Here is a 13,488-nt window from a genome sequence, read left to right as displayed (position 1 = left end):
GAAGTGTTTTAAGGTTCTCTTTTTATGTTAAAGTCATCTGATGTTAATATACTCAGTCTTGTACCTTTTTTTTAATAAGTGTGTTTTGAGAAGCTGTGTTTTCATCTGGACATGTTTACAAATCCCTAAAACTTAACCCAGCCCGATATATATTTTATTTTTTAACTCTATTCTAAGTGTAGTTTTAATTAAATTATGAAATGTTTTCCGGTCCAAACAGTTGTCTGTGTTAGGAAAAGACTTTTAAACTAAGTGTAAGCCAGTGATAGATATACTGTATATAGTTCTAGAAGCTAAAGTATGAAAGGTATGAACATTGCAAAGATCATAAAGCAAAATTGGTGCTATGATTTCATAAAATCTAAGTTGGAGAACATTTGATAAAAACGTAATTTATGTAGTAGTGTTTCAAGTCTTTCTGTGCAACTATGCTCATTTCAGTTTGGGGTGCTCTCCTTAATGCGATTTAACTACCCCCACCTACACGAAGCATTCTGACCAGAATCAGTGTAATAATATTCAATAATTTCCGTTACAACACAAATGATTGTTCATTTTTGCAGAAATGTACTATTAGATTTTGAGCTGCAAACTTAACCAGTTTTTGCTGTTATTAATTTTTTCCCTTTTGTAGAGTAAACCTACCATTTCTCAACTATATGACTAAAGAGAGAGCAGAATCCCACCATTTTATTGGATTCATATCCGGCACACAGTATCATTTTTTATTCATCTTTTGAGTGGTACCAATGAACAAATATCATATGCTGACTGCTGATCAGGGTGTGATTTGTTGTAAATTGTATTTCATGCCACTCTTGTCAAATGTAATGTGTGGCTTTGCACATGACCCAGTGACTTAAGTCATACACATATGTCTAAGCTGTTTTGTTCAGAAGCACATGGCACCAAATTAACAATATATTACCAGAAATTACATAAATCAAGGTGACGTTTAGGAAATAATTACCCCATTAGTCATTTGATTACTTTATATTGTTAAAGGAAAGACATGCAGGTGGTTGTTTGAAAGAGGCAAATGCAGAGGACAGGGGGGTATGGAGACTGATGATCTGCTGTGGCGACCCCAAATGGGAGAAGTTAAAATAAGAAGAAGATGTGTTACAGTTTCGAATGGCTGTCTTGTTGATATGTCAATGTCACTATATACATTTTGTCCTAAAGTTTAGGTTAATAAGTGCACCTATTCCTTCTTTCTTTTACTGTTTACATTCCAAGGTTTTTTGTGTGCGTTCCCTGACAAACGAATCGTTCTTATCATCTTGCAGCTTCTCTGTAACACTAAGCACCATATCAGTGAAGAGTCCTCCTTCATTCCACTGTTTCCCAAATAATCTTCAGGAGAGGAGAATGTGTGTCTAAAAGAAGTATTTTTTCCTTCCTTACGGCAAAGGAGGGAGATGTAAAATTTGGATTAATGTTTGTTTTACCAAATTGTGATGAAACAATGTCTTATTAGCCATCATATCAGTATTTACTTGTCATTAAGATAATGCAAGAAGCTATGAAACCTTACTTTCTCCTTATTCCCACTGGATAAATTATGTACAATATTTGGCTTCCCCCTCCCCCCCCAAACCTTTCTGTAAACTACACGACACTAATGGCTCCATAAAAGAAACGGATTGGATTTCCTAAATGCAAAAATAACTTTATTTCCAGTGAAAAATGTAATCACAAATCGATGCTAAATCCTAATAAATGTGTTATTTTTTGGGTATACTGTAAACACTTTACTGATAAACTGCATGTACCAACACTAGAGGTCGATCGTTTCATCGGTTTTGCCGATTAATCGGTACCGATAGTTGATTGCTGGAACATTTTAATTGGCAAAAAAGCCATACCGATAGTTTTTCCGGCTTGCGTAAGTTGCTGGAGCAACTGAGAAAAAGTCCGCTTTCATTACGGGAGCGGCCTCTAGAGGCGAATCACTGACACCACGTGCTGTTTGTTTAGACACGTAAGACACTGCAAGCTGCATGGAGAGCGTTATATTATTTATATTATTTATTTATTATATAATTATTACGATTAATTAATATATTCAAATTTATTTCATTTTTAGATTCATTTTTAGTTTTTATTTTTGTAATAAATGTCAGTACTATTTTACATGTGTTATGTTCATTTCTTTTTTATCCAGTATCCATTTTAAAAACTATCGGTTGATCAATCGGTTATTGGCAACTACGATCCAACCTAGCTATCGGTGTCGGTAAAATCCACAATCGATTGACCTCTAATCCATACTCCTAAATCAATTCTTCATGTTATTATCTGTTGTGTTTCAATGACTCTTGGTGGTGCTGTTGTGTTCAGTTCCACAAAAGTTACAAATAATTCTATGTAACATATATGATATATATATGTTACATATATATGCCCCTTTTTTTTTTAAAAACAACTGTATAAGATGTATTACATTTTTACCGTTTCACCTTTTCACATGTGTGCCTTTCATTGCATTCTTCAGCTTTTGAAACCAATGAATATAATAGAATATTTCTTATAGTGGTGTGTGACAGTTGAATTCTGTCTGGGATAATGACGTCTCTTCCTTTTGGTGTGTGTGACGATGCATGCTTTTCCACCTCTTCTCTGCAAAGCTCTTTGGAGAGCTCTTCTGGAGGTTTGATTAAACATGAGCAGTTTAGTCAGACTAGCACAGATCTTAGCCACACTTTTTCTTCACATTCCACTGACAGAGGTATGATTTTGTTTGTACTTTTTTGTTGTAGGCTAAAACAACTATTGTAGATTAATTCTTACAATCTGGTCTGTATTTGAAAATGAGAATAATGTCAGTGATCTGTGTGTAAGCAAGTGTTTTAATGTACGTGCCTTTAGTCTGTTACATGTTGCCATTGAGTCATACTTTTTTTTTTTATTAATTTATTATAATATCGATTTGTAAAGCAAACAGAGTTTTTGATGTGTGCTTTTTAATTTATGCTTTCACAGCATTGTGGATTTAAAGACTGATCTAAAAATGGTCAACTTTATCTCTCTTGTAAAACATAGAAATCTTGCTACTGTGTTAGGGTGGTGAGAATTTGCACGTACTCCAGCTAATCATTGTTCCTACCCCATAATGTCCCTCACTTGCTCTAATTACTTGAGACTTTTTATGTGTTCGTTTCATCCTGACTTTGAATATGAGCCAAATATCCAATGGCCAATCACTGTGATCCCTTCATTTAGACTCGGTTTGTTGCACAAAGACAATTAATAGTTTGACATTGTTCGAACCTCTTTCTGAATAATTCTCCCACTCAGTGGATGTCAGTGTGAGGGTGCGTTTACATGTTATGAGTCAATGTGTGAAATGAGTTGAAAATAATCAGGATGATCATGTCTATTATAAATTGTTGGTGTTGTAGGTCTCGGACACTAAAAGCATGACCCACTCCAAAGGTAAAAAATATATATATATATTTGCTCATATATCATGCTTGTGATCCATGTCATTAATTTCTACTCATAAAACTCATGAATTGATCATGTAGTGATATTGTTTCATGATGTGTGGGCTCGGAGTGTGTGTCAACCCCTGGAGAGGCTGGTGGAGGTAGATCAGGAGTATCCCGGGATTGTGGAGTACATCATCAGTCCTCGCTGTGTGCCTCTTCATCGCTGTGCTGGCTGTTGTAATGATGAAATATTACAATGCGCTCCTACCCTTACTCACAACATCACAATACAGGTTTATCATGTTACATATGTTATTTAGAAATGTGTAAACATACAGTGTGATACTTTCGTGACTATATATCCAGTGTGTACTGAGTGGGGAAAAATATATGGTTCTTCACTCATCACTCAACTCTATGCTTTTCATTTATGCTTTACCAGGCTCTAACACATTGTATTTACATTTCAGTATGTATTCAGTTAATGCTAACGCTATCTATGTGTGTCTGAATATACAGTGGTTAAGCCATTATTGACAAAGATGTCAAACTTGAGGCTATCCCTAACTCAGTTAAGACCGGGGTAATTACTGGTTATTACAGGATATTTAACTACATAATTATTCAATGAAAAGGATGCATACAGAGATTGAATGATTGAACAGTAATAGCTCTAGATACGTAACCTCAAAGTTAATACTAACATGCAAGCATGATATTGCTTTTTAGAAATCCCTGCAGATGAAACTCACTGGTTAGGACTGAATTCTGACATTTTCTGAGCAGTAAAAATCAATTTGTGAATAATTGGATCGATATACAGCATGCAGTGTACTTCCTTTGATTACACTGTTTTCAGCTATTTTTACATGTACTGATTATCTGGAGATAGCGTTACAGGAAACTATCAAACAGTGTCACATAAAGCAAACATTATTCTAAATGCAGGCACATTTCTGTACTTATGATGGCCGTCACATATAATGTTTGATACAATGCTTAATCTTGATCTAGAGAAATGTCCCCACTGTGGGACGAATAAAGGTGTATCTTATCTTATCTTATCTTATCTTATCTTATCTTATCTTATCTTATCTTATCTTATCTTATCTTATCTTATCTTATCTTATCTTATCATTCAACACAACAGCCTCTTTTCTCCCCAGCTGTTGAAAATAAGCCCAGCACAGATGACGGGGCAGTATGCAGAATTTTCATTTTTAGAGCACCACTCCTGCGAGTGCAGGTATGGGAAAATCAAACAGCATCTAAAAAAAACACATCATTCTTTTATTTAAGTTAGTGAATTTCTTCATTGATGTTACTCTTTATTAGCATCTTAAAACACTGCTATTTATTTCATAGACCCAAACAGAATATTATAAAATCTAAGAGGTGAGTCTATTTTGTCAGAAACTAGAACATGTTTGATATGTAATCCCAGTTATGACCTTGAATTAATAATGGTTTTCTCTGCTATAGCAGGCAGTGGCTAAGTAGGCCATACAGGGGAAGAAAAGAGAAGAAAGGGAAAGGGAAAACAAGACATGGTAGCAGGTATGCTCTGCCCTCTGCTGGTTATGATTCGAGTTTAGTTCATTCATTCATTTTTGTTAAGTACTTAAAGACGTGCAGGATCCTTAATTAATGCTGAGAAACACTGGGGCAGGTAAAAACATTGGATGGGACACCAGACGATCGCAGGACACCATACACAATACACACGTTTCCTGTCTACTTACCACCGTGTGCCAAAAAAAAGCTTTGAGCCATACAAAATGTGCTCATACACAGGTTTTATATTTCAGAGATTAGCTTTCTCATCAATAATAAACAGATACATATTCTCTCTCTCTCTCTCTCTCTCTCTCTCTCTCTCTCTCTCTCTCTCTCTCTCTCATATATATATATATATATATATATATATATATATATATATATATATATATATATATATATATATAAATATATATATATATAAATCAGTAGCAGGCTGTGCATTTGGTACCTGGGCCTTCAGTGGGGACTTACCCACCCTTAATCAACCCCTTAATACCAACCACTGTCACGTTGCAATTATAGAAACCATCAATACATCAATACCAATTATTAAGAGAGGCATTTCGCATATAGAGGGTAAATACCATTTTACTAAAGCAAGCACCAAACCTCTACACTACAACCGCAACTGTACCATCTACATCATCTGGGGCAGTTGAGAATCAACTAATATAATCTAATAATATGACAAAAACATAAAAATGTAAATAAAATACAATCTACTCACCAGAGATGCCGACTCATAATTTGCACCGCTCCTCAGAGGCTGTAATCCAGTGGTACCGCTCGTATTCACTGGTCTGGAAGTGGTGAACAAACTCTTTCCTGGGCTGAAACAAGCTAGCTAGCTTCGTGGTTGGCCGACCTTCTCACGATGTCTAGCTTTTATTAAAAATTGATTTTTAATTATGTCCGAGTTCAAATCAATTTCTCTTCCTCTGTAGGCATAAAAAGTCTAACTCAGATGTATTCATGTGTGCAGACCACTACAGACATGTTTTGCCAGTCGAACTTGGCTTGGTTTCTCTCTGACCCACCAATCAGAGGACGGAAAAATGCTGACACTATAAGGCGATGGCCCTGTAAGGCGATTATGAAATCTGATTGGTTAAAGAAACAGATTTAATTCTAATAGATACTAGGGTAAAAAAGCCAGCGGAATAGACTTTGCAGGCCCTGAGCAGATTAAATTGACATGGCAGCACATAGAGGCTGAAATCTGATTGGACAAAATATCTAACATCCACATACACGTACTGGAAGCAGTGCAGCCAAGAGAAACACTACGAAATAAAGAGAATAAACTGTTGGGAATAAATCAATACAATTTCATGGAACAAATATTATAATTTAGGTTGTAAATGTAGGTCAGTGCTTCTAATAGTGTTTATCCCAGCAGTGAAGGCTTTGCTGGCCCTGATCGCCCACCACTATATTGTGTACTGTATGGATGTCCACTGGCTGAAGCTTTTCATCAAGTTTTTTTTTTTTCTGTTATAGGTATCATAATCACTTCAGCTAAGAAACCCCTATCTAGTTCTTCTTTTTCTTATAATCAAAGAAATTTACTTCTTTTGCATCTGGAATGAAAGCCATGGTGTGTTATTCTCTCAAAGGAAGATTTTGCAGTCTACAGACAATAAGAAATCCTCTGGGAAGAATAGAATATCACAGTTAAGGCTCTGTAATCCCCTTCTGTTGTATTGCTTGCTTAATCCCTCTGCTGTGAAGAGTGTGGCCATGGAAATAACAAGGAGAAATGACTTTGTGACAAGAAGAATGACCACAAAGGTGACTGAATGCTATAGTGATAATCTTTGATGATAATCAGTGCCAGTGCATGGGCTCATCTCTACAAATCAGTATTTGCATGTTTGTCCTGCACATAGCATTTTTCTTGTACATATAGAAAGCCAGATATGTCTAATGTATGTAATCAATATTAAATTATTCAAATATGTACCTGATTCTGCTTTCTAATATATTCAAAGTATTCCAATTTCTATTTTCAATGGTTACATTCAGATTATACTTTTTAACTGTTATGAAATGATATGTGCTATATCAGTTTTTCTTTCTTTTTTTTCAATCTTTGGAACAATGTTATGTGCTGATGATGTATTATCATTATGAAATAGTTACAGCAATAGTTAACAAATTGTGTTTGAGCCAAGATCACTACTAATCTGTTTTGACACTGCAATTAAATGTATGTCAGAATTTAGTCTTTACAGAGAGAATGTTATGCATTCAAAAACAAGTGCAATGGAAACTGAAAATAGTATATGCTATTTTTCATTAGATGTAAAATGTTTCTGCACATTTTTTATTTCCTGCCATATAGGTGTTCATAATGAACAAAAGTGTGTAAGAAATTCTCTCAATTTGGTTTAGTGAGCAATTTAAAACGACAAAGTAACCAAAATGTCTTCAGGATGCTGTAAAAAATTCTAAATGATTTTCTTTTTGGTGAGCTTAGTGGGTACTGTTGTTGTGTGTGTGTGTGTGTGTGTGTGTGTGTGTGTGTGTGTGTGTTTGCTTGCTGTATTGTTCCATTACTACTTTAATAAGGTATTTTAATTATTAAATAAAGTCATTACTTATGTTTATGTTTGTTCTTCCTTTACATTTCTTACAAGATTATAACATAAAAGTACATAGTTAGCCATACTTAGCTCACTTTTCTCCATTTAAGAGTATTTTGTATGTCACAGAGTACTAAAAAACAGTTTAAAATTATTAATTTTTAAAAGAGCAAATGATTAAGCAGATCCCTATATGCTGTAAACAGTCATTTGCAGTAAAATGATCATTATTGAAAGGGTTTATTTTTCAGTGTCGTTAATTCGGCAAGCCACAAAAAATGATCAATGTTCAAAGAAATTGTTCCAGGTGCACATACCAAATACCCCTAACCATAGTCTGCTATTTGATATTGTCTGTCTGATATTTACATCCAATTTAAATAGATTTATAATAAATTCACATAATAAATTTATTTAAATATATTTAAATAAATTCACATAATAAACCCTCCATTAAAAACTTTATTAAAATTACCACCATTACAGATGGTCCCCGAGTTTTGATAGTTCGACTTACAATTTTTCGATCTTACAATAACGATCATATCTCCAGCGTAAGTATACCTGTATTGGGTCCTTGAACAAGGCCCTTAACCTTATCTGCTCCAGGGGCACTGTATCACAGTCGACCATGTGCTTTGACCCCAGATTTCAACGTACATGTGACAAATAAAAGCATCTTATCTCTTACATACACCTTGAGGTATGCACACAGCACAGTCTACCAAATGTGTTTTTTTTTTTTTACAGATGTTTGATGATTAATAGCACAGACAGGCTGGCACTGCAGCTGTTTCTAAGTGTACATAAATAAATATATATTGTATTATACGCATGCGCAGTACCACGCCCCCCACGGGACAGTACGTGATGTACTCGATAACTGGGATTCTTTGAGCTGTCACGTTGCATAGCTGAACGTCTGCGGAACTGACCAATCAGAAAGCAGGATGAGATTTAGTGGGCGTGGATAGTTCGTGCGGGTACGTATATGTTTTTATTTCCGCCCCATTTCCACTAGCTATAATTCATTATTTAATATATGATATATGCATATGATGTATTATATATTTATAATATATTTCAATATTCGACAATTGTGGTTGTGAGAAAATAATAAAAAATAACAATTGTCGTGTAGTTGTTTTTTGGTCAGTAGTCTTGTGTGTGTGTGTGTGTGTGTGTGTGTGTGTGTGTGTGTGTGTGTGTGTGTGTGTGTGTTGGCTAGCTAACAGGTTTTCCACCAGCATTCAGGAGGTGAAATCTGAAAGCTAAATGCAAATAAATGTTTGCAAATGTAGCAACACTGTATAGAAGGTCTGTGCGCGCGCGCGTGCGTGCGTGCGTGTGTGTGTTCTCGTCTCATCCGTGTTGCGGGTACACACCTCAGCAACAATTCACGATACAGTACACGAGACAGGAGCTGTCTACGTATAACATACATACACACGCACACACACATGCACGTGCGCGCGCGCACACACACGCATACACGCACGCACGCATACACGCACGCACGCGCGCGCGCAGAAGGACAGTGAGAACCAGGTAGGCTCGGTTACACAGACTTTCTCTACAGTTTTGCTACATTTTAGACATTTCTTTGCATTTAGTATTTAGATCTCACCTCCTGAATACTGGTGGGAAACCTGTTAGCTAGCCGACCGTCGCTAAATATCATTACTAGCTTGCTAAACGTGGACTACAGCACTGACGTCGCTGGTGAGATGAATCCAGATATAATACTTATACAGTAAGCTAGAAGTTTACTGTGTAAATATAATTTCTGTATTTATAAACGTTACCTTTATAGGATGACATAAACACGCACTAAATGTTCAACTAGCGCCCCGGCTAGCTGCTAATGTTAGCCGGCTAACTCGAGTAAATCCCCAATCCTACATGAACTGGTCCGGTGGCTCAGTGTGATTATTCTTATTAAAGATTTTTACTTTTTACATTTATACTTTATCTCTTCTATGTTTAAGGACTGGTACCAGGGGAAGAGTTTTATAGTTACACAAATCTTGGACAAAACATCAACGTGATACATTAATAAATAAAATGTCACAAATAAATATATATTTTTTGCTAAAGCGCTAAAATAAATACAGGTCATTTATTGTGTATAACTGTCCTGATGCTGTTGGTTTGTTATAATTTACAGTATATGGGCAAAAGTGTATGGACACCTGACCATAAGATTTTTATGTATAAAACCACATTAAACGTGTAGTCTTCATTTACTGTTTTAATTTGTGCTCATTTAGCCACAAGGGTGTTAATAAAGTCAGGTGATGATGTAGGGTGAAGAGACCTGAGGTGCTGTCAGCATTCCCATTCATCCTAAGGGTGTCCAGTAGGGTTGAGGTCAGAGCTCAGTAGAAGACCACTAAAGACCTCTATAGCAGGAGATCTTCCACTCCAACCCATGCAAATCATATGTTCCTGGAGCATGGTTTGTAAACAGGGGCATTGTCATGTGAGCATCTGACATCTATGCACAATTTTTGCACAGTATATTGTATATTACTATGTATTCATATATTATTACCTTCTGTACTTTATCACTCTTACCCCTGTAAATATGGACCCCGTACCCTTATTTATCACACTGCGGTTTATTTATTGTAAATAGGCCACTTATGCACTTCTGGTTAGATGCTAACTGCATTTCATTGGCTCTGTACATGTACCTTGCACAATGACAATAAAGTTTAATCTAATCTAATCTAATCTAATCTAATCATGCTGGAACAGGTCTGAGTCTCCTAGTTGAAGTAAAGGGGAAATTGAATGCGACTGTATTCAAAAACGTCCTATGCAATTGTGTGCCTCGCAATTTTTGGAGTAACAGTTTAAGGAAGAACCACACATGACTGGAAAAGTCGGGTGTCCCAATACGTTTGGCCTTATAGTGTAGTTCAGTATTATGACTTTGTAAAATTGTGTTTGCTGACTAGATTGCAGTGCATGTGCGTGAATATACATGTGCATAAACATATAAATATATATAAGTGTTTGTGTACAACCTACTGCTATGTACAGAATTTTAAATTAATTGCTGTGTACTTATCTAAGAGACCTCATCTGATTTTTTTTTTATGATAATAGCTTGCAATGTTCTTTCTACTTGTCATTTCTTCTTATCTGATGACGATGTGTAATAGTCACTGCATGACTTTTACCAGTTTTTTCTAGCAGTGTGAGTGTGGTGTGAGCAGACCAAAGGTGAATCCAGTATGAGCATGAAGGAAGACGCACTCATAACCAATATGGGAAAGTCTAAAACAAAGAGAATGGAGAAGTCCAAACCAGATACTGAAAGGGATTCTGGCTTCTCGGGTTTGTATTCTAAAATAAATCTGTGTTTTGTCAGAGTGGTTAGAGGGGCTTTTTGTTTGTTTGATTTAAAAAATATATATTTTTTGTTATTTTTTATTTATTTTTTTTGGTAGATGCTAGTTCTGAGCATCTGAGTGTGGTTGAGCAGACAGATACAGAGGATGCAGGGCAACCCGTGACGCAAGCTGTGTCAGGCACCAGGTCCCAAACATCTCAGCTGGCTGTAATAGGAGGATCTTTTCAAAGTCTGTCACCGATGATCATCATGAATAATGTTCTTCTTAAGCAGGTAAAACACCATTTCCCCTGAACCTTTTACAGGAACACTGTACCTAAACCCTGAAATGTCATTATTTAAAGTTAGTATGTAATTAGGATAAACAAGACATGCATGTTTGTTTAAAAAACAACTAAAATCTTATTTTATATGAGATACAGCACTAAAAGTCATTGTGTTCAAGCAATTAACATTAACATTCAATATACATTCTGGATTATAATATATAAAAAGAACAGTGCAGCAAGATGTAGGCCAACATCTACTCTCATAACTTACACATCCAGCAAGCTTAAACTTAAACAATCTCTTTTGTTTTTATGTATTGATTTATTGACAGCCGAGTGGAGATAACCCTCCCTCTGTAAAGTCATGGGGCTTCAGTCCAGCTGTTGAGGTGGTTCAGCAACCCCAAGTAGTCTTCCTCCAACCAGTTATCTCGCAAAGAACTGCTTCAGAACCAAAAGGACCACAGAGTAAACGCCGTAAGCACAAGAAGTACCTCCCCATCTTGAAATCCTATCCAAAAATTGCCCCCCACCCAGGGGACAGTAGCTGCACCAGTAGAAGCAGCAGCTCCACTATTACTGCATCAGTGAAAAGTTCTTCTTCGTCTTCCAGCTGTTGGGATCCTCCTGATAAAGACCAGCAGCAAGCTAAACAAACTAGTTCTTCTGGCTCCTTCACTCTAAACCACACTACACCAACTAGGCAGCATCTAGAATCACCTCAGCCCCATACACCACTCACTGATTCGAACACTAGCAGTTGTCCTGGTGTGGAAAAGCCCACAGCTGAAAGACTGGAACCCGCAACAGAACCCACAGACATTTGTGATAAGACATTACAGACCCGACCACAAGCTGCCTTGGAAGATGACGTGTGCCAGAACACGGACTCCGACACCAGTGAGAAGAGGAAGCGTTTTTGCAACACCTATAACGTTCTAAGTAAATCAGGGCTGCTGGATATCACACTGCGCACTAAAGAGTTAATACGACAGAATCGGCGTACTCAGGTTGAGCTGGATCAACTCCGTGAGCACACGAACCTGTTTATGGAGGCCCTACAGACAGGAGATTTGTGTATCTGGAGCAAACTGCAGTTGAGTATGCAGGAGGAAAGTGAGAAGGAGAAGACTGTGAATACTGGATCAGAGACACAAAATGATTATATGAAATAAGACACTAAAAACTATAAAAGAGACTTTTTGAAGCAGTTATGCAAATGTTACTACTCCTTTATCCTGTTTTATTTCAACATGGTGGAATGTGTCGTAAGTTTGAGAACTTCCAAGGCGTGAAATAGTATGGAAAAAAAGACGAACTAAATACATTCAACTATTCATAGCGGTGTTCCCGGCAAATTGGACAAAAGGGACAGCTGGTAGCTCACGGCTCCACGGTCTCCAGTTCAATCCTGCTTTCTGATTACTATCTGTGTGGAGTTTCACACTGTTCTGACCGTGTGTTTGAGGGTTTCCGCTGAGTTCTCTGGGCTTTTTTTTTTACCACCTCCAAAAAACATGCAAAAAGGTAGATTGGCTTATTAAAAAATGGTAGGTTCTGGAACTATCATGGCCACGATGGAGCAGTTACTGTAGATAGATAGAAATTTGGCTCATAATATAAAATAATGTTCAACACTTCTATAGAAACACAGCCACAGTAGTAAAGCCAATATGTCTCTACATATATATATATATATATATATACACACATACAGTACAGACCAAACGTTTGGACACACCTTCTCATTCAAAGAGTTTTCTTTATTTTCATGACTATGAAAATTTTAGATTCACACTGAAGGCATCAAAACTATGAATTAACACGTGGAATTATATATGGAATTATATACATAACAAAAAAGTGTGAAACAACTGAAAAATGTCATATTGTAGATTCTTCAAAGTAGCCACCTTTTGCTTTGATTACTGTTTGCACACTCTTGGCATTCTCTTGATGAGCTTCAAGAGGTAGTCACCTGAAATGGTCTTCCAACAGTCTTGAAGGAGTTCCCCGAGAGATGCTTGGCACTTGTTGGCCCTTTTGCCTTCACTCTGTGGTCCAGCTCACCCCTAAACCATCTCGATTGGGTTCAGGTCCGGTGACTGTGGAGGCCAGGTCATCTGGCGCAGCACCCCATCACTCTCCTTCTTGGTCAAATAGCCCTTGATGCCTTCAGTGTGACTCTACAATTTTCATAGTCATCAAAATAAAGAAAACTATTTGAATGAGAAGGTGTGTCCAAACTTTTGCTCTGTACTGTATATATATATATATAT

The 13,488-nt window shown here is 36.7% G+C and overlaps 2 protein-coding genes across 8 annotated transcripts; both read left to right on the top strand.

Annotated features, from left to right (window-relative positions):
* The first annotated feature begins 2,572 nt into the window (after positions 1–2,572).
* On the top strand, positions 2,573–7,500 carry pgfa (placental growth factor a). Of its 3 annotated transcripts, XM_083562171.1 has the most exons (7): positions 2,573–2,731; positions 3,405–3,438; positions 3,531–3,727; positions 4,601–4,680; positions 4,800–4,829; positions 4,917–4,991; positions 6,495–7,500. In XM_083562171.1, the coding sequence occupies exons 1-7, from the start codon at positions 2,666–2,668 to the stop codon at positions 6,514–6,516; spliced, it is 504 nt and encodes a 167-aa protein (XP_083418297.1). In that variant the 5' UTR covers positions 2,573–2,665; the 3' UTR covers positions 6,517–7,500. The 3 variants fall into 3 exon arrangements, with proteins under 3 accessions (XP_083418297.1, XP_083418296.1, XP_083418295.1); XM_083562170.1 differs by lacking the exon at positions 6,495–7,500 and having other exon boundaries at positions 4,920–5,274; XM_083562169.1 differs by lacking the exon at positions 6,495–7,500 and having other exon boundaries at positions 4,917–5,274.
* Positions 7,501–8,951: 1,451 nt separating this feature from the next.
* On the top strand, positions 8,952–12,481 carry cipcb (CLOCK-interacting pacemaker b). Of its 5 annotated transcripts, none has more exons than XM_083561839.1 (4): positions 8,952–9,127; positions 10,781–10,924; positions 11,038–11,213; positions 11,542–12,481. In XM_083561839.1, exons 2-4 carry the CDS (start codon positions 10,822–10,824, stop codon positions 12,382–12,384), a joined length of 1,122 nt encoding a protein of 373 aa, XP_083417965.1. In that variant the 5' UTR covers positions 8,952–9,127; positions 10,781–10,821; the 3' UTR covers positions 12,385–12,481. The 5 variants fall into 5 exon arrangements, with proteins under 5 accessions (XP_083417965.1, XP_083417962.1, XP_083417964.1 ...); XM_083561836.1 differs by having other exon boundaries at positions 10,771–10,924; XM_083561838.1 differs by lacking the exon at positions 8,952–9,127 and adding an exon at positions 9,134–9,332 and having other exon boundaries at positions 10,771–10,924.
* The last annotated feature ends 1,007 nt before the right edge of the window (positions 12,482–13,488 follow it).

Source organism: Silurus aristotelis (genome assembly GCF_946808225.1).
Source record: "Silurus aristotelis genome assembly, chromosome: 15".
NCBI classification, from domain to species: Eukaryota; Metazoa; Chordata; class Actinopteri; order Siluriformes; family Siluridae; genus Silurus; species Silurus aristotelis.
This window is presented reverse-complemented; position numbering and strand designations above follow the sequence as displayed.